This window comes from Oreochromis niloticus, linkage group LG8 (assembly GCF_001858045.2).
Source record: "Oreochromis niloticus isolate F11D_XX linkage group LG8, O_niloticus_UMD_NMBU, whole genome shotgun sequence".
Lineage (NCBI taxonomy): Eukaryota > Metazoa > Chordata > Actinopteri > Cichliformes > Cichlidae > Oreochromis > Oreochromis niloticus.
In genome coordinates, this window is record NC_031973.2 from 3,967,959 (window position 1) to 3,993,159 (window position 25,201).

The window sequence follows — 25,201 nt, forward strand, 5'->3', positions numbered from 1 at the left end:
AGTGATTTCTGTCATTGCTGATGTCTAATTTTTTGGCAGTATCCCACAGATGCTGAAGAATGTGGAGTTTCTCATCATGAGCTCTTTGTCCTCGACCTATTTTCATCTTGTTCTCACAGGAAACCACGTTCAGCACCCATATTTCAGTCCAAGCATCACTTAAAAAAACAAAAACAAAATTAAAAATAATATTAATTGATTTGGCTTCCTCCTTGGAACTCAGACACTCTTATTTAAGTTTATATTTATTGAGTCTCATTTACTAACGTAGGCACAGATCTAAGAACAAAACTGACCTGCTGTGTTATAAATCTGAGGGAAAAATCATTTTTTGCTTAGAATAAGGACATTTTCACACACATATTAGTAATTGAGGCCTATTGTCTTTCCTCCTATTATTAACTCCCAGTTTCTACCTTCAGAATCCAGAGAAGAGGCCAGCAGAGGACATGGTGTCTCCACAGTCTTTAGGACTTTCCTTACACGGGGAAAAGGGAAAAACTCCCTTTTAACAGGAATAAATCTGCAGGTAAGCAGGCTCAGGGAGGGGCGGCCATCTGCTATGGTTGGGGTGAGGGGAGTATTTAAACATCACCTCATGGTGTGACAGGTTTGGTACCTGATACGAACACAATGGAACAGCGTCCCCAGACTCTGACTTGGACATGTGTGGATTTTAAAGGTGGCTTTTAAGAAGCAGCTACAAACTTCTCTTTGCATATTTGCTTTTGAGTAACTTTTTAACTTAGTGTTTTGAACATTTTGGTTGTGGAGCACTTTCAGATCGATCTATAGATCTGTCCAGGTTTGCTGTGCTGCTCTCATGTTTATCAGCTGCTGTTTGGGGCAGCTGTCTGCATGTTACACATCTTATTTTACAGTAATTTATCAGTGTTATGCACAGTTACGATGAGATGCAGACTCGAGGGGTTTAACAAAAGTTTGACACTTGTCCCACATTTTCAGGGCTCAAATAACGTTTTTTTGGCTTATATTTATATATGAACCGTTTTATTTGGTTAATGTCCTGTGATACTTTAAAAATTAAATCCATCTCTGAAATCCGGCTCTGTATCTACCTAAAAAAGCACTCTGTGGTCGCTCGGGGAAGCCTCAGCTACCTTAAATAAGCCTTTTAACGGCGATGTATTGTTACAGCTGTGTGCTCCATTGCCCCTTTCTTTCTTTTTCCTTCTTAGTCAGATCATGTTTTATTTATGATGTTTAAAGTTGCACTGATGGATTTCTGATGTCCTCGTGTTTCAGCTTTTCTTCTGAGGGGCAGCTCTCTGGAATCTCCCACATCTCCGTTAGCAGTCATAAAATTCCAGGCTTTTCCGAACGCTGCTTTGAATAAAATCATTTTCAATTACCTGCAAATGCTTACCTTATGGTCAGAGCACAGAGATTAAATGTGTCCCAGATTATCTCTGAATAAATGCACATTCATTTAAGCGTTTACTAAAACTGAGTATTGGGCTGGCTGATTGCTTCTGCTACACTTTAAGTGGCTCAGAACAGTTGCTTAAGGTATTCTCTGTGTCAGCGTATGAAACAAAGCCTTTATTCATATTTTAAGTCACATTTTTACCCAAATCACAGCCTAAGTGTTAAACAAACAGGAGAGCGACAGCAGGGGTGACAGGCAGCTCATTCGTTTACAGGAATAAAAAGCAATAGCATGATTTTTATTTCAGTAACTTCATGTTAGAATTTATTCTGTGAAACACACACACACACACACACACACACACACACACACACACACACGATTACATCCCTGACCTCAAGTCCAGGAGCTACAGATGTTTTTTTGGTTTTGTTTTGTTAATTTATGAAAAACCAAGAAATAATCAGTGTCATTGACCAAAAATAAATTATTTCTGCCATCGGTCAGTGCATGAGATCAGAGGCCTGCCTCATGATGCAGAGAGATTACAACTGATTACCTCCTCTGGCATCACTGTGCTTTATAACGTGGTCGTCTGGCGTGCCGTCTTTGACTGTTTTTGTGGCCCCAGAACAAAACACAGCAGGGGAAACACACATTAAAGAGGACCCATCCTTCTATCCTTCACATTTCCAGCTTTAGATTTTTATTGTGAGAGTCCACTGGAGTAGCACTGCTTTCTAAAACAAGCTTTTTATCCTATGACCCGAAAGCCCACTTTCTTCTGATTGGCCAAATTTTGGAATCCTACCGAGCAGTGAAAGCATTCAGAGATGAGGTGTCAGCTGCCTGCATTTTATTATTAGGACTATAAAATCGTTTGTTCTATTTTCAAACAGTGGTTTAGTCATTGAGTAGGACAGTAACAGGTCTACTGTTTGGAAAACAACAGGAAGCTGAAAAAAGGCTAAGTTAGGTTATCAAGTTCAGATTTCCCTGCAGTATCAGGGTCAAGAGCTCCATAAGCAAATCTTTACGAGTTTAACCACCATTTCTAAACAGCCTGGGTTGAATTCACTGATGTAAAACACACCCTGCTCTAAGGAAAAAGAAACTTATTCAACAGTTTCTGCTAAATAGTCTTTACAGATTTGACAAAAAGTCTGGATTTCTTTGTCCTGAGGCCACTGCAACCAAATGTAATGTAATTACATCTGTCTCCTTTACACCTAATAGAAATGTACCAGTGCAAGTACTAAGAGAGGCATTTGCTGCAATCTGTCAATGATTTTGTTCTGACTCTGTTATCCTTTTCCCACAGTATCAGACCACACCTCCACCTGAGTACGTGGTCATCAGTTTTTTGTGGTTTTATTATGAACTGCTTGTATTTTCATAACTTTTTTTTTGCTTCTGTTTCCCTCGGGTCTCTTTTACACCAAGGAGTTGCACACTGGGTTAAATAGCCTAAATATTAGATTAAATGTGTTATTTCTTGTCACGTCTTTTGTTTTTTGTTTTTTTTTAAACACAAATGGTCGTCACCCCTCCATTGACGTTTCCAAAAGTAGTATTTTCCTCTATACTACTTTTGGAAACCTTATTTTTGAGCTATTTCTAGCCAAAGTGCTCGGGTTTTCTCAGATTTCCAAAGCAGGACCATTTCTTCACACAATGCTCACTTTGTTGTATTTGTTTATGAGGCAGGCCCCAGGTCAGCTTCACAGCTTTGTTTAATCCAGCTCCAAGTGTCCACAGTCAGGCCAGTGTTTGATTCTTCTTTGTGTTAAATGTGTCTAAAGGTGTAGGATATTCATTCAGATCGTTAGGACGTGGGGTTAATTTCCTAATATTAGAATCTACGCATCGATTCAGGACCTATTCCGTGTGTTAGAGGTTCAAACTGTGGCAGCAGAAATGCTTGTGCTTTTGAGCGGCTGACGTCATTAGTCCGAACAGGTTTTTTCTTCTTCTCGCCCTCTCTCTGTCACTGCACCCCCACCAGCTCTGTGATGGGCGGGGCAAACACCATCAGTTCCTGGTATTTGTGGAAGAACAGGTGCAGGCGGGACAAGTAGGTGTCCTCCTGATATGGAAGCTGCTTTTCGGTCAGGTATTTGGACACAACAGGTTTTACCTGCACAAGAGGAACAAAGTAACCATAGTGGGAAATACGTAAATACATTTAGCAATGAAATAATAATCCACAGTTCTGTGATGGTCACTCTTTAAACTGTGTGCTCTTTTTCATTGGCGCCATTTGCTCTGAAGAAGAATCCAACAGCTCTGCAACAAGCAGGTAAATATATTCATCTGTGATGTCCCACCTTTAAACACATGTTGTCTGACAGGAAGGGGAAGAGATGGTGCTCCACGTGACAGTTGATTAGCGAGTGTCCAAAGATCCAGTCCAGCAGAGGGTTTCGCGGCAGGTTCAGGACTCCGTGGGTCATCTGGTGAATCCTCTTTGGTCGGCGAGTTGGAGAAAACATCGGCAGACCGATATGCTGCAATTAGAAACAGTCTGTCATCGCATAAGCATCACAAGCTATGTGGTCTATTGTACTCTTGCCAGCCACTTTATTAGGTACACCTGTTTAACTACGGGTCAATCCAAATTTCTTATTAGTCAATAATAAAAGTAACTGAATTGAAATTACGGCATGGAGATGTGTGGGCTAAGAACAGGAAACTGAAGCTGCAATTCACACAAGCTTCCCAACACTGGACAACAGAAGGAAAAACGTCGTGTGGTCTAATGAGTCTCGATTTCTGCTGCGATATTTGGATGGTAGGGCCAAATTTGGCATGAACAACACAAAGCACGGATCCATACTGCCTTCTATCAACAGTTCAGACAGCTGGCAGGGGTGTGATAGTATGGTGAACATTAAAAGATATTTCAGTTAAGCTCAGATTCTTTTTATTACAACACAAAATGTTTAGTGGGATTTCTGTGTAGTCTCAAAGATTATCTTCAGACAGAGATCATGGAGTTCGGCGGGGTGGGGGTGGGGTAGGGCGGGGGTTAGCGTTGGCCGTCGGCACACACACACACACACACACACACACACACACACACACCCCAGGAGAGCTGGGAGGACCGATTTTCAGTCCGAACCCCCCAGCAAGAACAAACACTTTCCACTGTTACACTGCTGACTTCTCTTCAAGAACCTGTGTTTTCTAATCCACCTTCACACACTTTGATCCGAACAATACACAATGACCCGCAGGAATCCATCTGGGAAAATCATGCATGAATTGTTTCTTTTTATCCCTTTAGTTCACTGCCTGGTCTGAGAACACAATGCTGCATTCAAGCTCCTCAAAAGACCCTGTTACAAAAAACACCCTTATGATCATTTCACATGAACCGAGCACACATAAATCTGTGAGAGGTGAAGAATACGTGTGCATGAATTACTTCTGTTTTCCCCAATTCAAGACCTTTCCAAGGCAGAAAAAATGACCAAAGAGTATAAAGGTATGTGGTGTGGGTATTAATGGATACTGATGAGATACATGTATCTATTCATAATCATCTAAAGTTCTCTAAATTGTGGCTCTTTAAAACACTATTTACAAAAAAAAAAAAAAAAAAAAAAGCATAATTCTTGTTTTATTTTGGATCTAGTGCTTCTATCAGTTATGTTACAAATCCAGACTCTAACTGGAAGTAGGAACATCTGAAATGCCATTAACATAACCTGGGTAAGAAAAGTGGGTGTATTTTTTTTAATGACCACTAGGGGGCAATATTCGACACTAGTGAGGTTTCTCAAGCGCACATTTTTCAAGAGTTTTATTACATATTGGGCATGACAGGGCCACCGTTTGTCTGGCAGCAGTTCCTGGAGTCTGGTTGTTGCTGGATGAAGTGGTAGTGCTGGTATTCCAGTGGTGGCAAAACTTGAAAAACTAAAAGCTGCAGCTCAGCCAACCGTTTCAAAAGGCACAACTTTTACTTTGAAGGAACACCTTCTGCATTTTTCGGTTGTTCTCACAGTTTAGCTACTGCTCAGAGATTAGCTGCAGAGTGTCACTTCAATTCAAATGATCAGCACAGCAATATGCTGTGAAAGCAGTCACAAGGACATTCTTGACACCCAGATGAGGAATAGCAGGGGAAAATCAGTCTGGGACTTGGGCAGTCGCTTAGACATTTTCTTGATAAGATTATGGTCCAGTCGGCCACTTTGAGTCATTTTTACTGTCCACTTTGTAGATCTTGATATTCAGAAGGAGGATTATTAAAAGCTTGGCAATTATTTTAATATCTGTCATCTTACTGCTCTCTAAATGTTCAAAGACATGAAAATTTTACATAAAACTAGTTGGAAACTAATTGGACACCAACATAATCCAATTTAAACTCTTCATACTTGAGTGAATTCTCATCTACAGATACCGTGTTCTCACCTGGAAGATGTTGACGTGGATATACGGCACGGAGAACATCGCCCTGCACACGAGCATACACAGCAAGGCCCGGTAAGGTGACGTGAACCCAGAGACATTAATGAGCAGCCAGTACTGTGAATACAGGCCCAGGGTTACCATCAGGACGGTCCTAAGGATGTGGGCCAAAGAGTGTCCTTTGAGCTGAGCTGCAAAACCATGAGAGTGTGCATGAGAGTAAACTCGCACTGCAGTGGCACAGACGAGGTAAGACAGAGACTCGAGGAGGATCACAAGGTATAAAACGTGTCTCAACTTTACGCTGAGTTTCACATTTAACCTTGAAGCAAACACGGCTCATCTTTAGTCCTCTGGCACCTCTTACCGAGCGCAACAAGCGGAGTGATGATGGGCACGGCCAGGGGGGCTATGAACAGGTAGATGATGCGAGGCAGGAAGGGCACCTTCCACACGCTGGAGTCACCCAATCCAATGACATTAGTGTGAGCGTGATGCATCTTAATGTGGCCCTGAATGCCGGCTCGGGCTGAGAATGAGCCACAGATCTGAGGGGGTGAAAAACAAGTGGAGGTGTTCAATAAAGCAGCAATGATGGAGCACATGGAACAGTCAATGAACATTATCAAGCTCCGCTAACAGCTGGAAAGGGCAATGGTCAGAAGAGATTTGGATATTCTTAGCAATTAATAATCAACCAAAGGTCATTAAAACTTATTAATCATATCTTTTATAACGTGCATTGCTTCATTCACTCTTGCAAACTTTGCTGTTTATAGCAGGTAGCAACCTTTGGGGTTGAAGAAATAAACGTGCTTTGTGTGCCTAACACAGGTGGTCCAAGACATTTGTGCTTCAGTTTTGCTAAGAAAAATTAGAATATTTTGTCCGTCTGTTACTTATTTTATACACTAATAGCAGTTATATGTGTCCGTGCGCTGCAGCTGTAGATTTTATTGATGCAGCTTGCTAAATAAGCGTAATAGTGTTAGTTGATAACTTGACGAAGTTATGACCAAAATGCTAATGTTGAGAGTTCTCCTCAAAATCTCTAAGACTGAGAGAGACTTAGCTAAGGTAGCAGCTACACAAACTCAGCAAACAGATATTTACATCCTTTAATAATCCTGTGCAGGAAATGGCGTTGCCATGACAGCCTTAATACACACAGCACCCCACACCCTATACAGCAAAACAATATTAATTCCTAATAAAGTTTCAATTAAATACACAAATTAAAAAACCAACAACTAATGCAAACATGGCTAAAATCATTAAAAATCATAAAGTCTTACAGCAGCTGGTATAAAGGACTAAATGCACCATAAATCATCATAAATTCACACATATACTGCCTGATAAGCACCCACAACACCACTGCGGTGGGATATTCAGAATAACTGAATATCTGAATATCAACTGCCTTCTTCACCACCTTCATAATGACTTTAATTTAGGTAAATTTATACGTGTGTTGCAGTGTTTCCCTGCACTGTCAAACCCTGCAGCATGGTAAAAACAGCAGTTTGGGGGATCTTGCTGAGCAACATTAACAGACAAAATTACACCAGTGGTGTTTCCTGCGATCAGTGATGGCTAACCCATTAAATCATAAATAATACAAGGCCTGTGTGTATATGGACTAAACATAGATGCAGAGTGTGCTGAAAAACACACCAGACTGGGAGGATATTGGTGGGACACTGCTGCACAGGCAGACGTATGCAACAACGCTGTAAGGACTAGTTAACTATTCATGTTCAATGTGTTTAAAATGTGTAAAGAAAAACATGAACATTTTTAATGAATTTCACGGAGGCTCTTCAGAATGAACAGACTATACTGTGAAGGTTTTGGCAGCTCTGGTGAAATCAGAGCGCTGCTATCAGCTCAGTGTGTATATCGTTACATTCATCAAGCCATAAAAGTCCTGGAAAAACAGAGTCATGGAATCCTAATCTGATGAATCTGTTGTAAATGAGCAAATTACCAAATGAGGAGGGTGTGATTCAGAGAGGCATCCATTTAGAATTATGCATTTATTTACTGTTACATAGTTTCTTGGAAAAATGCAACCACTTAGAAATTAAGTTAATGTTTTTTTCCCCCCATTTCCAGCTCTACATACAGTGGGAGAAATTATTATTTGATCTCCTGCTGAATTTCACTTATAAAGACATTAACAGTTTCTAATTTTTATGGTATTTTAATGTTTAATGGAGAGAGACAGACAAGATCGTAGAGCTGCACAAGGGTGGATCATCAGCAAGAAGCTTGGTGAGGAGGTAACAGCTGCTGCTCATGGGGTGAGGATGATCATGGGAAATGTGGTGGACCAGGTGGAAACATCATGCTTTAGAGCTGTTTTTCTGCTAAGGGTACAGAGGGATCTGAAGAGGGAGCTGAAGCTTCAGGATGACAAGTGGCAGCCAAGAGGGATTCACACAGCTTCTGTACAGAGGAGTGGGAGAAAATCCCTCCTGAGATGTGCACAAACCTGGTGACCAGCTTCAACAAAGGTGTCTTCACCAAGTATGAAGTCATGTTTTGCTCTGGGATCAAATACTTGCGTCATTCGATGACATTCAAATCAATTAATAACTTTTATGTAACATGTTTTTATGGATCTTTCATTGTGCCAATTAATTATTTTCCACCACTGTATTTGTTCTTAGATTCTACTAGAGTAGCTTTGCATGAGTCGCAATTCGAAATAATCCATTATCTTATACTGTGAGCTTGATGCAGTACAAGACACAGCAGCTATAGCTTCATATTCATGATAATGACCCAGAATGTCCAACTACTGCTTTAAGCACACAGCTACAGAGCTGCGTGTGAGAACACAGAAGCTTTGCCCTGCAGGTGCTTAATGACAGCCTTTCAGTTTATTTCTGCACATCTCACCTCGATGAAAAAGACGGCCCAGATCCTTCCCCAGGCCTGCGACTCGCTCAGCGCCCCGTGGCTGGCCAGATGTGTCCCCTTGACGGTGATGACAGCGTGAGCCACGCCCATCAGCAGCACGCCTGCAGAAAACCCCAGAAGCCTCGAGGAGCCCAGCAGCAGGAAGGCTGCAAGACAGAACGCAGGGAATAAAGATGCTAAAGATCCTAAAGATGCTGACTCTTTACCCTTGGACTGGCAGCAGGACACACACTGCATTACTGCTGCATTGATTGTATACATCTACTGTTATCACTCACACACATTCTTTCAGCCTTTGATAGCAGACAGCTGAGGCTCAGTGCCACTAAGTGTTTGCAGTGAGCAAACATTCTCATAGCCACCATGAACAGGGAGACATCAGGCAACTATTTAAAGATTTACTTTTGTGTTCTTATTGTTGAATAAAGCAGGACAGGTAACCAATAATAAACTGTGATTCTAAAATTTTCCTTGCTGCCTGTTACGGTTCGGCACGACTGGTTTGGGTTTGATTCATTATTCTCAGGTGGGGTTGACGGGCTGGCTTTGCTGGGTTTTTCCACCCTGGGGCAGAGCCTCTGGGTGTGAGTCACTGCTGCACCTGTTTGCAATGAAGTCATCAGGAGTGTATCAAGGACAGGTGGTGTCACAGCACCATCTCTGTCTGCGTGGTGACTTTCAGGCCGCCTTTGTTTAAAATCTGTGTTTTGTGGTTCACTTGGAAACTTCATCTGAACCCTGTTTGTCTACCTTTTTGCACCACCTCAGCAATCAGAGGAACTGCTCACCAGGACTCCACCTGCCTGCCCGCTCTCCACCTATTCCCCTTTGGAAACTCACTTGCCGATCAAGCTCCCTCCAAGTCAAATTCACTAAAACATAAATTTGCAATATCCACCTGTTGGGTTAGATTCCAATTTATACCTCCTTCGCTGGCAGAGCAGCTGAGATCCTTTTTTAAATAGAACCTGCTCACTATTCCCTGCTCTGTCAAGGTTTTACGCTTTGGCTCAAGTGATGTCACATGATCAGAGTAAACCTTTCCAAGAACTGGAAATGAAAAGCTATCATAATAAATGCTTACATTTACCATGAGTCAAACTCTGTAATATGAAACCAGCATGATGGGCAGGAAGCTCAGGTGAAAGGATGACAGTCTGGAGGCGGACACTGTTACCACACCAGCTTCCTTCCACTGTCACTGTGTTAGTTTAAACTGTGCACATTGTTTAATGTCTACATAAAGTAGAAGCAGGCTGATGATGGACATGAGACGAAGCTTTAAATCCACTAATCAAAGTCAGTTCTGTTTTTGTCACAAATGTTAACAGCATGGATGGATTACATCTAATTAAACACATGAGACATTGTAGCTGCTGATACTTCTCTGGCTGCCTTTGACAGCAGAGTTTAGGTGACACATTCCCTTTTTAACCCAGTAAAACTGCTAATATGACACACCTCCTATTTCAAAGCAGCCTATTTCAAGGTGATAAGTCACGAGCTCAGTGCTACACAGCGACAGAAAACCCCTCGGCCTCATTCTGCAAGTACATCTACTTCTGAAACATTTCGACATATTAAATATACTGGCAATGATTTATATTTTAGGTAAAACTCACAAAAAAGCAGTAACAAAGACCTGCTGCTGCTGCAGAACTAATCCGTGGTAATTACTGCTACGTCTACGAGTCTGGAATCAAGCCTGAACCTTAAAGCTGTCAGATCCAATGATCAAGTGACGTGAGTCACAATAGACAGCAGTCCAAAATGAGGTCAGTAGCTGACCACCAGTGACCCACATAAAATGAGACTCCATGAATGTGCAAAGCCAGACTGTGGGGTGACGGTGAGAAAACGCTACACTGTGTATTTCTGGAAAATAAAAAAATAACTAATGAGACAGTTTTAGTTGTAAATATTGAGTCATCATGATATCACTGTGACTTTTGTGATTTACGTCTGTATGCTGCTATTTTATGACCAATCTTTTCAGAACTATGACTTTCATAACAGACAAAATTAAGCAAAACACCTGAACTTTACCATCATGATGACACATTGTTCTCACAAATTTGGATGAATCATTTCCCACTATTATTAAAATGTATCTAGTCTGTTTTTTTTTTTCTTTATGTCATTTTTCACCAAAATATGACAGATGAATTTTTAGGTAAGGTTTCAAGAACTTTATCCGATGTTTATCACAGACTTTTGAAAGCAGGGAGACTGCAAAACACCAGATTTGGTCCTCAGAATCAGCGTTGTTTAGGGAAGTTGTCAAAAAAAAAAGTTAACCAAGTAAAAAAAGAAGCAGCACCATCCAGGACTAAAATGTTAAAGCAACACAGAAGTGTCCCCAAAAACTGCAGTACCTCTACCTCTGGCCACTTGAGGCCGGCTCCAAAAGGGAGTCAGTCTCCACAAACGCCCCACAGTTAAAATGTCCAACGTGCTTACAGGCTGATATGTTAAAGGTTACCTGTTTTTGTTAACACTTAAAAGTTTGTAGCATGCCTACATCCCCGTACAGGTGAATGTAGCTGCTAGCTGTCTGCTAGGCTCCACCCCCTCTCATTCAAGTCAAAACATCAGACCTCTGAGCTACTTTGTTTGTTCTGTTGGTTCCTTTTGGAGCATTTTCAGTACAATTACTGTACACGACTAATGTTACGCCTTGCATTGTCAGAGAGCAAGACATAAGAGAAAGTCAAAGATTCTTCCCTTCAGGTTGGGTGAGCAAACTTATAGTGTTTTAATTGTATGTTAAAATACTATCTCTGTATCTCTGTCTGTGTGAGCGCACTTTGCTAACCAGCTAAAATGATAACTTAGCACCTCTGCTCTCAACAACAAACAAACAAATTCCAGCATAGCTAAACTGCCCAATTTGAGGGTTTAATGTGAAACTTTAGAAACCAGTCGGTGACGTCACAGCTGCTATGTCCTGCTTTGAGCTTCTGGTCGAGTCGAGAACAGAAACACAAACTGACACAAATAATTGTCTCTTAAATGATTGATAAAACCCGCCAAGACAATAACTCATAGATCTATGCAGGACTTTTTAACCACTGAACACAGGTGCCATCACATCTATGAAGTTGTGCCTCACCAGGTGGCAGGCAGAGGAACGCTGCTGCCAGGATACTGCAATCGACCCCCCTCCTCTCCCACCAGCTGCTCTCCTTCACCACCTTCTGAACCAGCCTCGTCAGCTCCATCATGAGAGACTCCTTCTCCACCTCTTCAGCTCCTGCGCCTCCATTCTTTATCTTTGGGTCCCCTCTCTTCTTGATTAACATCTCCTCATCACCTCCTCGTCCTCTTTCCCTCTCATCCCTCCGCTCGTCTGGTACGCTCTGCATCTTGATCACCAGCTTAGAGCAAAGTCACCATGCAGGTTGTGTCCTCCTGTGAGCGGCTGCTGATAAACCCTGCAGCTTGAGCACACAGGTCAAAGTTAGCATTTCAACAGTGTGTATTGTCAGAGAAGCCCAGCCCCCTTCCTGCTGCTTCAAGAGCATTGTGGACCCTCCTTTCCTACCTCCTCCTCCTCATTTCTTTCTTCTTGTTCCACCCTGTCAGCTGACTCCTTGGGCAGTCCAGCAGCAGAGGAATTTCTTGTCCCACGGCCCAAAGATGTAAGGTTGCCCTGCGATGGGATGGATCCAAAAATCCTCCTCACACGCGCAGCAACTTAAAACTGCTGCGGCTGCTTACCTCACAGTCGACTCTCATCTCTGGTTTCTCATATATTCTGCATGTCGCTCACCCCCTGCTCTGTTCCTCTCTCTCTTTGTGTTAGCTCCTTTCCCTCCTCCCCTCCCATCTCAGTAACCTTGGCAAATGTCCTGGGAAAGCAGAGGGAGAAAGGAGGGCTGATTAACAGGGGCCGTTCAGTTGTTTCTCCACAGCAGAGAGGGGGCGAAGGTTCAGAATGAGAAGATGCTGATGTGCGAGAATTTGTGTGGCTAGTTTAAGTGCTGGCAAAGGTGAGAGTAGTGAGCAGTGAGTTATATGCATGTATCTGGTGTCAGCGCCTCTTTGTCCTCTGGAGAGAGGCCACAGATCTCAGCTTGAAGCCACGCTGACTGCAGTGTGCTCTTTAAAAGATACAGATTGAGTAATTTTTAAGAGAGAGGAACAGAAGAGCACCAGGCCGCCTGAGGGCTTCATGTACATCCTCCCACAGCCTCGGCTTGTTGGTTTTACTGAAGCACTTATCAGAGTCAGGCTTTTTATCCATTAACACCAGAGAAGGTCCACATGCAAAGGACTGTCTAGGGATGCAAAATATTGCGTTTTTCTGGCTTAAGAAAAACAAGAGCTGCAGTTTCAAAGATGAGAGACAAACTAGGAGAAGAACCCAGCGTATAGACAGAAAACACCCATACAAAGGTGAAAAACAGCAACCAAGCAGCAAAAAACAACTACAAATACAAAGCTGCAAAAAATACAAACACACACCAAGAGATAATAAAACAAACTAAGAAATCTAGAAAGTGAGAAAATGAACATAGAGGAAAGAAATAAAACTGCAGAGACAGTAAGGTAGTCTCTGCAGTTTTAACAATTGCTACAACTAGACATTATGTAGGTACAAAAGACAGGCAGATAAACAGGGAAACCATAGATATGTTTAAAAAACAGCTACACAAACCCAGAATAAAACTACATTGAGATGCCAAGATCCTATGAGAGACTACAACAAAGAGATAAAATATCTATAAAAAAGACTCAAAACAACAACAAACAGATGCTATAGAGGTGAAACAACAGTCAAACTGTCTTTGTAGAGACAGAAAACAACTATGAATTGGTAGAAAACAATAAGAAAGTACCGCAAAACAATCCCAATGAGACCAAAATGGCACGAATGGGATACAAAACAATCACAACGAGATAATTCAGATACAAATTGATGCGTCTTTTTTATATGGACTAAACCACCCATCCAAACAGAAAATCATGAGCAAATAAAAAATATCTAAAAAGCAACACAATCACCACATCGAGACAGAATGACCAGAGAGTGCAAGAAGAGGCAGAAAAATGACTACAAGGGACCGTTAACAGCGACAAAAGCTGCAGACAGACAGAGTAGCTACAAAGAGGAGGATTCATGTAATAACCTGTAACATAGGTGACCACAAAGAGACAAAAAAACAATCATAAAGTGGCAAAACCAGCAACAAACAGGCTGTAATCAGCTACGGTGAGACAGAAGAAAAAACTATGATGAGATGTCAACCAGACATAAAAGACACGATAGACAAAAGAGATGAAAAGCAGCTGTGAACAACCAGAAATTGATAGAAGGACCACAAGAAATGACACAAAGACTATAAAGCATCACAGACGGTTAAAGTTACAGACAGAAAGTGACTAAAAAGAGGTGCTGGACAGCTACCGAAGACACAAATTTACAATGAAGAAAGACAGAGGAACTGCAAAGAGATATCATGAAGATACAGCGCAGGCAAAGTGGCTACACAAAGATAGAAAGCAACCAAAAATGCATGAAAAACAGCAAGAAAGTGGCTCAATGAATCCACAATGATAAGTAATATTAGTTAAAAATGTTAGTGTTGCAAAGAGACACGAGGCTACAACATAAAGAAACACAATGGCCAAACTTCAGCAGAGATGGAGGACCAGAAATGAAATGGTTCGACACCAGATGATAGACTTCCTATCTGCTGTTTTAACAGAAGTTTTATATGTGCTGCGTAATAATCAACCTGACAGAGTTCCTGAGATAATAAACTCATTAACGCTGAATAAATTCAAGCACAAGTCAATAAGAATTTCCCCTTTATTTTAAGAAAAGATAATAACGTTTGTGAGTGCATCATTACAAAAAGTTCTTTGCCAACATAAAAAGGTACATTCATGCACAGTCGTACTGTGGAGCGCAGCCGGCAGCAGACCTTCAGCGTAACCAAATAGCTCCTGCAGTAACCTGAGATAGCGGCGTTATCTAGCACTCGCATAACCTCGCTCTGACACCTCATTGTTTTACTGTTGCGACACTGTTTGTCACTCCGTCTGCGGCTACACTCATACATCACAAACATACCGTTCAGTCACCACTGCATATGTGCCACGAGGTATAATAATATTTAAACGTAAGAAAAGTGTACAACAAAAAAAAAAACACATATTAGGGTTGAGGTTTAGGTACATACAAGTGTCGCAGCTTTCCCGTGAAATTGTCACTACTCCACCGACTGTACAGCATCACTGCCATATACATCTTATTACAAGTTTAATTACATGAATAATTAGGTGAAATAAAATTATGTATAACTGTAACGTGTAATGCCACTAACTAACATTTCTTACAGGCCCCTAGATTTAAATTTTAAGTTTATATGATAAGTCACCACTAGATGGTGCTGTTCAGTCATAAAAATGCTGTTTTCTGCTCAGGTTGATCTGAGGTGAAAATCTAAAGAAAAATTGCACAACTTAGAGAACTGCTCTCATTAAAAGCTCGAACATTTCATTAATACTGCACAAAATATTTTCTTTTTGCTATTTTGTATTTCGAGCGGCGAATTGCATTCAATTCACAGAGCTGTGGTCCTGATTTCAGACACATGGGCGATACTGAGCTTCACAGCTCAGTGTCTTCAATGGCCTCTGGTTCATCCAGAGTATCCAAACGTCTCTTACAGGCATCCAGCAGTTTTTTCCTGGGCCCTAGAGGGATGTGGATACTGGTGAGGTCTGTATCAGAGCATAGCAGCAGAGCCTCCAGGTCGATCTTCTCCCTCCTGAATATGGGCATGAACTCACTGAGACTCTGAGAGGCCAGGAAAGTCTCCAGAGGATTGTTCTCTGGCTCCATGTCCTCATCCAGCCCGAGCTCAGTCTCCTCCCAGGGCAGCTCCTGCAGGTTTCTTTCTTGCAGGCTCAAAGCGCTGCCAATACTATCCTCATCGAAGCTGGGCGAGCGTCGAGGCAGTTTTCCTCGCAGTCGGACGTTAGGCGCTCTCCCCACAGGTTCACTCCCTGCAACGCTCTCCTCTACCCCAATTCCAAACATGCCTCCGCTCATATAGTTCCTCCTGAAAACCATGGTCCCAAGCCCGGGCCGAGTGAACAGCGAATCACGCCCGGAGTCTGCGCTGATCTCGGAATAAGCCGCCTCGTGGAGGCCCGGGTCACTCGTGGCACGGGAGATGGTGTCAGCATCGTCGTCAATGTCACGGGGAAACATATCACGGATGTTGAGCCGCGACCGCTCTCTGGGGTTGGTGTAGGTGCCTTGTTTGAGGAACATCACGTCATTGCCGAGCTGCAGGCCAGACAGCGAGCGCACGCTTTTCCTCCCATCCTCGTAGATCTTGAACGTACCGTCAACCTGCTTCTTTTTCTCGAGCTTCTTCTGTATCTTGGCCTTGCCCTTGGCTGTCGAATGCAGGGTGGCCTGAAAGTGACAAATCAGACACTGTGGATCACCCAGGGGTCTTTTAGATGATCTAAATAATTACTGTAAATGTCAAACTCAAACAGAGGCAGAGTTTTTTACTATTCTTGTAACTGTATGATGTACATTGTTTTCAAATGACTAAGACTCAAAGGTTTTGGGAGTTAAAAGGCCGACTATCAACTGCAGCTGAGTCCAGGGACAGTTGTTTATCTAAAATAGAGCTTTAAATGCTAGTTAAAATGTTCCCCGCTCAGTAAAGCAGAAGTTAAGGCTAAGTCAGGGCTTTTGAACACAAAAACAACCACCTGTGAGTATGGCATGTTGGAGGTGACAGTGTTGAACTTGCGGCTCAGAGTGCTGCTGCTGGTGTAGCTAGAAAAGCTAATAGCGTCCAAGTTGTCTAAGGCCGCAGACTCCTTCATGAACTTCCTTGACATGCGTTCATGGTGTTTCTTCTGCAGCTTTGCGCACTCTTTGATCCGGCGCTCCGCGGCACGAAATGCCCGATCCTTGAGCTTGCTGACCAGTTTTGGATTGATGGTAATCTGCTTGGCGGCGATGGAGTCCAGGTAGCGAACGCAGTCCATGTGGCCCTTGGTGGCAGCCATGTCCAGCGGTGTGTGGTAGTCATTGTCGAGACACCAGACGTTGGCACCGAAAGCCACCAGGAAGGACAGGCAGTTGTGGTGGCCGTTGGCAGCTGCCAGGTGGAGCGGCGTGTTCCCCCAAATGTCGCATTTGTCCGGGTCACCTCTGGAAGTAAACAGAGGAGATGCCATGTTGAATTTATATATATATTATATATATATATATAAGTTTACACACTTAGACAGCTTCTAGCCTTGTGTTGGTGCCAACTCTAGAACAGGTTCCATCCATTTCCAACAAAGATGACCATATTACGGATATCACCTCTCTATGACATCATAAAGAGCCATGAGTAAAAAATACAGGCTGAAACCAAGTGTTTAGAGGAGTGTGACTACTCGCATACACACTGATGATTTTTATGAGTATCAACCAGTGTAACTTTGCATATGGAAGACACATGTTTAAGTCTGTACCAGTATTTCACTGGAAAACAGCTGTCGTATAGATATTAGTGAAGCGTCTGAAAAGCACAACTCTAATGTAGAGCAACAACAACAGCAACTCCACCTCCTGCAGCTGCTGCGGTGACCCGTGTTAATCTGCTGTAAACTCTCCTCCTCTTCCTGTTTTCCCTCCTCCCACACGGCCGGGTCCTGATCAATAATTGAAGCGCAGCAGGTTAAACATGACAGAGGTGACTCTGCATTATTTATCTCCCACACCCAGACTCTTTTTTTCACAGACACCCAGCAACAGTGTTACCACACACCGCAGCAGGGTCACCACCTTTACTGGCACTGACCCTGATTTCAGTTCACGTCTGCGGTGCTGCACCCTGAGAGAACAAGTGTGGACTTGATATTACGTATATCTGAGACGAACCATGTGGGTGTTTATTTACCCGCCAGAAAGACCAATTACATAAGAGGTTGAGAAATCTATATCACTCAATGCAAAGGAAGAATCCCACTTAAGTAACTCAAAATAGCAACTGGACTGTCTGAAGCAGTAAGTCAGAGATGACAATGTTTCCTAGAAACAGCCCAGCAAACTTGGCTGAAACATGTTTTTATCACAACTGGATTGTACATGATGGCAAAAACTACACAACTGATGGACAGATGTTGATGTTTCCATGTTCAGTAGTGGACCAGTCAGACCTCTCCTGGTCTCTTACAAAGGAAAAAAGACTGTTCATATTATGCATGTGTCTTTGTACTGTTAATAAAAAATACATTTCTTGTCATCTAATTTGGTAACTAAATGACTGCGTACACAGCTGACACACCATCCACTTCTTGTTTCTTTGCATATATATGTAGATTGTTTGCTTTGTTAACTTTTTGTCTGGACCATCACAGCTATTGCCTCACTGGTTTCCACATCCTGAAGTCAGCATTTAAAACACACATTGCTACTTTATCAGTGTCTAGAAAGAAAGAAAGTTTCTTACTTTTCTCACATCTGAGAATGTTTTAACTTCCTCTGAAAGAACAGGATAACAACTAACAATTGTGCTACACAAACTTTCCCTTGCTACAAAGTCTAAGGAAGTCCAGCAAATTCTGAAGTGACGCCAGCACAGTTTCATTTTAAAACTATTTTTTTAATCAACTTCAGACAGAAAAGACAACTATACTAAAGCAGAGTCATGTGGACTCCAGTCAATCACATCATATGAGCAAGTGTTTCACAGCAAGTGTCAGCACGATGGTGGAGGGGTGATGATTTGAGCTTGTTTGTACCTGGCCACCTCGCAGTGCCTGAGTCGGCCATTAGCTCCTCTCTATACCAAAGTATTGTAGAGTCACATGTGAGTCCATCTATCCAACAGCTAAATCTTGACCCCCACTGGGTCATGCAACAAGACCAACACAAGCACAGCAGCAAATTACAGCAGAATTGCTAAAAAAAGAAACGAATCAAGATGTTGCAAAGTCCAAACCTCAACCCCACTGAATGCTGTGGCAGGACCTTAAAAGAGCTGTGAATAAATGAGTGTCTGCATACATCAATGTACTGAAGCAACATTGAAAACAAACAAGGGTGCCGGTTTAGCTTATAGTTGAGGTTGACTAACGCTGCTCTGTCTCTTCTCCTTCTCCCGGCTTTTGTCTCCATCTTCACTTAATAATTATCTATCACAGGTGTAAAGCTCAAAAAGTAATAAAAAAAGAAGTGTGGGCCAGAATTCCTCCACAACCATATCAGAGACTGATAAAGGGTGACGAGTTCAGAGAATCTCAGAGTACAGCTGCTACTCTCTGCATTGAAATGAGCCACATGAGGCATCTGACAGGGATACTTCCTGGGTGAGGAGTTCTGGGTATGTCCTACTGGGACAGGGGTTTACCCTGCAAATGCTGGAGAGACTATATCCCTTGGCTTGTCTTTTGAAGCAAGCCGTCACAAATATCAGAAAAGCATAATAGAAAAACCACCCAAATGGGAAAATCCCTCAAAGAAGAGTCAGGTTTCATCTCCAAACAGGTATCACTAGTTCAGAAAGCAGAACCCATTCACATCTTGGCAGATAATATAACACGTTTTGTCTTCTTGGTGTCATTTGTCATTGGTGCTCTCACACAGCAGCAGTAATACTTGGAACTGAACAATAACTGTCCCATTTTACAGACAATGACAACTCATGATAATCATTATGTACATTCAGAAGACTCTATGTTCAGGGTTTGCTTTTCTTTTTACTGTCACTTTCACTCACTGATAACGTTTGGGCACTAAAAATCTTGTGTGTCAACGAGTCACTCCACCACATCTAGCTGATGAATGTGAATGTGAGGAAGTATCCAGACTGTGACACCAGCAGCAAACTAAACTGGTCAGAGTTCAGGCAGACACAGAGCTGATCCCACCTTTCAAACTGTATTTCAGGACAAAAATAAAATCATGTCACCCAAATACCTGTCATCAGACCACAGAGATAAACTGAGGTCTAGACAAAGCTATATAGCTATTATTTAAAATCTGAGCACTCGCACTCTCACAACACATACATATAGGGCCTTGGGGGCGGGCACGCTATACGGCGTCAAGAAGACGGTCTGTGTATTTAACCTCACCTCTGGTTCCGGTGTCAAACTCTCAATTTGAAATGCATGTAGACATTGAGGGTTCTCGCGAGGGGCCGTTATGACAACTGCTGCTCTCTGGCAGAAAGCATCATGCCCCTCCCGTGTTTTAAATGCACTTGAGCACAGCATGCAGCAACTCCATATATGAGCGGGCAGAGACAGGTAAGGGGTCTTCACACCCCTCCTCTGTGCGCCATCGGGGCGGGGAGCTGGGAGGAGAAGTTGGCTGTCTGGTCAGAGTCTGGGATGCTGGGCCTCCCTGCTGCTGCAGGACCGGGGGCAGTCTGCTTGTCTCCACCCCAGGGAAAAGGGTAACATCTCCTGGGTCTAGGGGCGGATTACCCCTCTGGGGGCGAGGGTACCTGGACCTGGGGCATAGGTATGTTTGAGGAGTGTGAGTACGGTGTCCATCTGTGTTTGTCTCCACGTTGGGCGAGTGCCGTGTATTTGTATATGTGTGCATGAGGGTGAGAATGCATGTTTGTGTCTGTGTGTGCCTGTTTGTCTGTGTCTATTTTTCAGGTCGGGTCTTAGACTCCACCTCTCTGGGAACATCTCTCCCCCGACCACACTCACTGCCGGTGGCTGTGGGCCTCATCTGGCGGTGCGTTGGTGGTTCTCGGTGTCCAGGGCTGGGCGCTCAGATATGTACCATCTCATTCCCGGTGGCTTCTTGGCAGGGCCTCGCGCTCGTGCCTTGGTCGGACCCCTTACGGGGGTGGGGGGCCTTGGACCTTGGCCCTGTGGGCGCAGGGCTCAGTCCTCTCTGGCGTGGCTGGCTGCCGGCTTCTGCACCGTGGCTGCTGGGTGACCCCACGTCTGGAGCTCTCCTCAGCTCTTCCCAGGAGGGTGGCACAGTTGCCCCTCTGAAGGTCCTTCTTGTGCACTCATTTAAAGCAGTTAGTCAGAAACCAGTGTTGAAAGATCCACAGTAATTCTATGAACAAATCTTGCAACATGAAACACCCCTAGGCACTTATTTGGGCAGTTATTGTCGATAAATGTATTTTCATTTCACAGGTCACCAGAACATAAAACTATATTTACATTTGCCCCCCAAAAAAGGGCTTTAAAAAGCCCCTTTGAAAAATGGACAGTTGACTTCCACCATTACTTAAATAACTGATTTAAATTCTTCATATACAATTTCTGAAAATCATCACAACCTTCTTGGAGTTTGTCTTACAGGATTTAAAGGACTCTGAGAGGATGAGGAAAAGGATTTTGTGCTGAACTATTCAGCGTCTGTGTCTGTTGAACATCAGGCTCTACATATCATCTGCTAACACCATCCTGACAGTAAGGTAAGCCAGTGGCAGCATCTGCAACAACAGAGACAGGAAACTGGTCAGAACTGAGAGAAGGCCGGTGAAGTGACGGTCCTTGGAAGAAAGCTCTATGTCAGGGTGCAGAGACCTGAGACTGAGAGGATGGTTCACCTTACAGCTGCACAACAGCCCAACGCAAACAGATGAGACAACACTGGAGCAGTTCCAGGACAAGTCTCTAAATATCCTCGAGTGATTCAAGTCCACACTATAATCCCACATACCTCTGTGGAGAGACCTGAACATGGCACTTCACAGATGCTTCTCATCCATTCTGAGCTTTAACGGATCAGTGAGGAATAAAAGAATAAAGCAACCAAATCCGTGTGCAAATCTGCAGCGTCCCAAGAAACAGAAGCTCATTCCAAAGGGGCTTTGACAAAGTACTGAATACGTAGTGCTAAAAGCGTCAGCAGAGAGAGATCCAAGTTAAAAAATATGATATTTTCACTATCATTATCATTTATCAAGTGTAGATAGAAAGTGAACAAATTACTCTTTACTTGTGTAAAATGGCAACAAAATAAAGTAAAAAAAAAGAAAAAAAAAGAAAAAAGGCAATATAACCAAACAAAAATCTGGACTTTCTATAGAAGACGTTCTTTTCAGTTCTTTGATTCTAGCGTCTGATTTAGTGAAGCGTCTCTTGGTCTATAAAGACTAGTCTCAGTCCTTAATATATGAAGAAATACATGCAATTAAAAATGTTCCTATCTCAGGTTTTCCTGACCAATAAACATAACTGAACCTATAACTCCCTGAAGGCACCTGAGCCCAGGCTTCCTGAGTGAAACTCCTGTATGTGATTTATGTTATAACCATCTACATGTGTTTTGGTTCTTTATAGAAATGTGTTGCATTTTGCAATCAGGAAGGGAGTCCTTGTTCCCTCCCTGATTTTTTAGTTTTTTGCATTCCTGAAAAGCTATTTAAACCTACCTGGCCCAATGTGAAAAAGTAATTGCTCCCCAATTCTTATAACTGCTGTCCCACCCTTGACGGCAAGTAGTGCAACTGGTGTTAACTGATAATGAGTCTTTCTCATTGTCTTTCTTGGCCCACTCTTCTTTTCAGGATTGATGGCTTTCCAGCATGAAGGTTATACCAAAGCCTCACAATCAGATTTAAGTCCGGACTTTGACCAGGCCGCTCCGAAACCCTCATTCCCCCAAAAGTCTTGAGGGTATATTTTTTTTAAATATTTTTTTTTTAATTGGCAAATGCCAAGCTTTTGTGTTCTTTCTTGTCAGCAGTGGGTTTCTCCTGGGAACTCTCCCATGGAGGCCATTTGTGCCCATGCTCTTTCTTATTATTGAATCATGAAGTCTGACCTTAGCTGAGGTGAGTGAGGCAGTTGTTCAGATGTTGTTCTGGCTTCTTTTTTGACCTCCTGGATGAGTCGTTGATGTGCTCTTGGAGTAATTGTGGTAGAACAACTACTCCTGGGAAGGTTCACCACTCAGATTTTGTCCATTTGTGAATAAGGACTCACTTTGTGATTCACTGGAGTCCGAAAGCTTTGGCTTTGTCCAAAGAAATGGCTTTGTAACCCTTTAAGCCTGGGGGTGGCAGTGAAACTGAACTCAGCTTTCAAAAAATGTAGTTAATCATAGTCAACTCATGATTTAAGAAGAGGGACTATTACTTTTTCACACAGCCCCACATAGGTTTGGATAACTTTTTTTTCCCCTTAATAAATGAAATCATTATTTAAAAACTACGTGTTGTGTTTACTCATGTTATTAAAATGTCTTTGTTTGGAACATTTAAATCCAAAAAATGATGCAAAAACATCACATCTAGGCTTAAATGCTGTTTTAGCTTGAATAGCACAACCTGGGCCAGTCAGTGCAGTACAGTCAGGTCTGTGTCTGTAATCGTAGCCATATTTGTTCTTTAAATAATGATTTTGCCCATTTTTAGGTGCAGTTCTTTTGTAAGTTCAGTGTCAGTGGGGTTGATGATTGTAGATGTATGATCTTTCCTGTTCCTGCTTCTTAAACTGCTCTCTTGTTGTGTTCAGTGTAGCTCTTGTTGTAATGCTTGCTCTGCTGCTCAGCTTTCTTTTCTCTGCTTCGCATGCACTCGATCCATCACTCTGACCTTTGCAGTACCCTGCACTTCACTGCACGCTTTATAAAGCTGCCACCAGCTGCATGACACACTGCACCTCGCCCTGCTGTTAATGTGCTCCTTCTTAGAGAGCAGGAAGCAAACACGCTGCTTTGTTTGGGCTCTAAAGCCTCCACACGGTGCTCTCGGATACTCTACCTGTAACTTATCTGCCCTGAATATAGCCTTACTCCTAAAACCTGTTTGTGATTGTCTCTGTTTTCTCCAAGCTTCCGGTCAGTTTAGGTAACTGAACTGTGTAAAAATGGCTTGTGTATAATGGCTCAGTCAGATTTAAGGCTCTGCTGTGTAATGGATCAGCCCAACCTTCATCTGTCAGATTTAATATACAGCCAGCACACACAAGTGACCTTTGTCTGCAATTAGGCTGTTTAAATGTACAGCCTCCATCTCTTGAAGTGCTGATTAGATTAGTGATGGGAGTTGGAGCAGTTTTATTTTCTCAGTTAAACACAAACTAAAGAATGTTCTACGCGGTTAGATATTTCTGTAAACTGTACAGAAACGAACTCCATTTTGTCCACTATAATATAGAAATAACTTTAGATTACACTGGGGTTTTGCAGAACATCGCAGCACTCTTATGTATATATTGAATCTACAGTCACTGTCTTTAATAAAGGTAGAAATCTGGCTGGAATGAACACCTGGAGACAGAAGTGATCAGGTAAGGTTTGTTATCTTGTCAAATGAGCAACCCATTTTCAAATATTTACTACCTCAGATTTGGGACTATGTCTCCTTCAACTTTTCATATTTTTCTTACAGTAATTTATAGTAATTTTTACTTTCAGCCACTAAACTGTGGTGTTTTACAGTGAACCTTGGCTAACAGACTTGAAGCAGTAAGATTTACTGCTGAAGCCATTAGTTAATCATTAGTTATTATTAGTATCTACCTCTGTTCTGCTGTGTGTTTTTTGTCCTGTTTTCCTACCCTCACTCCCTCAAACAGCCGCCCTTCCCTGCGCCTGCTTCTGCCGGTTTCTTCCTGTTAAAAGGGAGTTTTTCCTTCCCACTGTCGCCAAAGAGCTTGCTTGTAGGGGGTCAAATGATTCTATAGTTTTCACCTTGTTGTGATTTGGAGCTAAAGAAATAAAAAAGTTAATTCAAATTGAAGCCCATGAGTAAGTTGCATAATGACCAGAATGAGGATGGAAAAATAGTTCATTTAAGATGAAGATAAGACAGATGGATGATTAGCCGATGTGCTTCAGCATCAACTCATTGCCATGAGGTAGGTAAAACACAAGAAAAACATACACTATCCTATAATATTTTGAATTTTATTAAAGTATAAAAATCATATGAAGTACATATATCCACCCACCCATCCATTATTTTAAATGGTTTTTAATATTTTAATTGTCTTTTTTTTAATTATTTAATTATTTTTTAATACTGTAAATCGCAATTAAAAATCTTAAATGTGTGACTGCCATATTTCCAAAATACATTAACTAATCTATCTATCTATCTTTCACATATATATACTTTTTATACAACTTTTAGAGTACTTTTCTCTGTGTTGGTGAATGTGGTTCTGAACTCACCCTCTGCTCACGATGAGCCGGAGCGCCTCCAGGTTGCCGTGGTAAGCGGCCCATAAGGTCGGTGTCATCCCATCCTCATCCGGGGCGTTTAGATCCTTCCGTGTGGCCTCCTTCAGCACGTCCAGGAAGCCGTCCCGGGCCGCCCGGTGATACCGGTCGTTCATGGCGACACCTCGGCTCAGTCCCAGTCCGGTTCCATGGAAGCCTGGGTGTAGAGGTAACTGTCACTCCGGGACGCTGCAAGTCCGGACCGCCTGTAGCAGGACGGAGCGGCGGACCGACTGGTTGCTGGGAGACGAACGCCAGGCGTGCTGGTTGTCAAGCAGGGG

General features: G+C 42.6%; 2 protein-coding genes across 5 annotated transcripts; both read right to left on the minus strand.

Annotated features, from left to right (window-relative positions):
- Nucleotides 1–1,544: 1,544 nt before the first annotated feature.
- On the minus strand, nucleotides 1,545–12,537 carry fads6 (fatty acid desaturase 6). 3 transcript variants are annotated; one of them, XM_025909732.1, is made up of 7 exons: nucleotides 12,282–12,537; nucleotides 11,850–12,171; nucleotides 8,717–8,883; nucleotides 6,177–6,357; nucleotides 5,813–6,000; nucleotides 3,718–3,897; nucleotides 1,545–3,527 (listed from the first exon to the last, which is right to left on the minus strand). In XM_025909732.1, the coding sequence occupies exons 2-7, from the start codon at nucleotides 12,100–12,102 to the stop codon at nucleotides 3,378–3,380; spliced, it is 1,119 nt and encodes a 372-aa protein (XP_025765517.1). In that variant the 5' UTR covers nucleotides 12,103–12,171; nucleotides 12,282–12,537; the 3' UTR covers nucleotides 1,545–3,377. The 3 variants fall into 3 exon arrangements, with proteins under 3 accessions (XP_025765517.1, XP_005453754.1, XP_019217888.1); XM_005453697.4 differs by having other exon boundaries at nucleotides 11,850–12,177; XM_019362343.2 differs by lacking the exon at nucleotides 12,282–12,537 and having other exon boundaries at nucleotides 11,850–12,254.
- A 2,013-nt stretch (nucleotides 12,538–14,550) lies between these two features.
- On the minus strand, nucleotides 14,551–25,201 carry ush1gb (Usher syndrome 1Gb (autosomal recessive)). 2 transcript variants are annotated; one of them, XM_013273425.3, is made up of 4 exons: nucleotides 24,873–25,201; nucleotides 17,334–17,419; nucleotides 16,481–16,928; nucleotides 14,551–16,172 (listed from the first exon to the last, which is right to left on the minus strand). In XM_013273425.3, exons 1-4 carry the CDS (start codon nucleotides 24,924–24,926, stop codon nucleotides 15,357–15,359), a joined length of 1,404 nt encoding a protein of 467 aa, XP_013128879.1. In that variant the 5' UTR covers nucleotides 24,927–25,201; the 3' UTR covers nucleotides 14,551–15,356. The 2 variants fall into 2 exon arrangements, with proteins under 2 accessions (XP_013128879.1, XP_003448681.1); XM_003448633.5 differs by lacking the exon at nucleotides 17,334–17,419 and having other exon boundaries at nucleotides 24,873–25,197.

Bases quoted from the DNA above. Each gene is read 5' to 3' on its own strand.
- fads6 (XM_025909732.1), bottom strand. From the start codon at position 12,102: ATGCAGAGCGTACCAGACGAGCGGAGGGATGAGAGGGAAAGAGGACGA. The intron at 6,001-6,176 runs GTAAGAGGTGCC...ATGGTTTTGCAG, and splicing joins CACTCCGCTTGTTGCGCTCG to CTCAGCTCAAAGGACACTCT. The intron at 3,898-5,812 runs GTGAGAACACGG...TTCTAATTGCAG, and splicing joins TCCACGTCAACATCTTCCAG to CATATCGGTCTGCCGATGTT.
- ush1gb (XM_003448633.5), bottom strand. From the start codon at position 25,036: ATGAACGACCGGTATCACCGGGCGGCCCGGGACGGCTTCCTGGACGTG. The intron at 16,929-24,872 runs GTGAGTTCAGAA...GTTTACTTCCAG, and splicing joins CGGCTCATCGTGAGCAGAGG to AGGTGACCCGGACAAATGCG. The intron at 16,173-16,480 runs GTGGTTGTTTTT...TGTCACTTTCAG, and splicing joins CCAACATGCCATACTCACAG to GCCACCCTGCATTCGACAGC.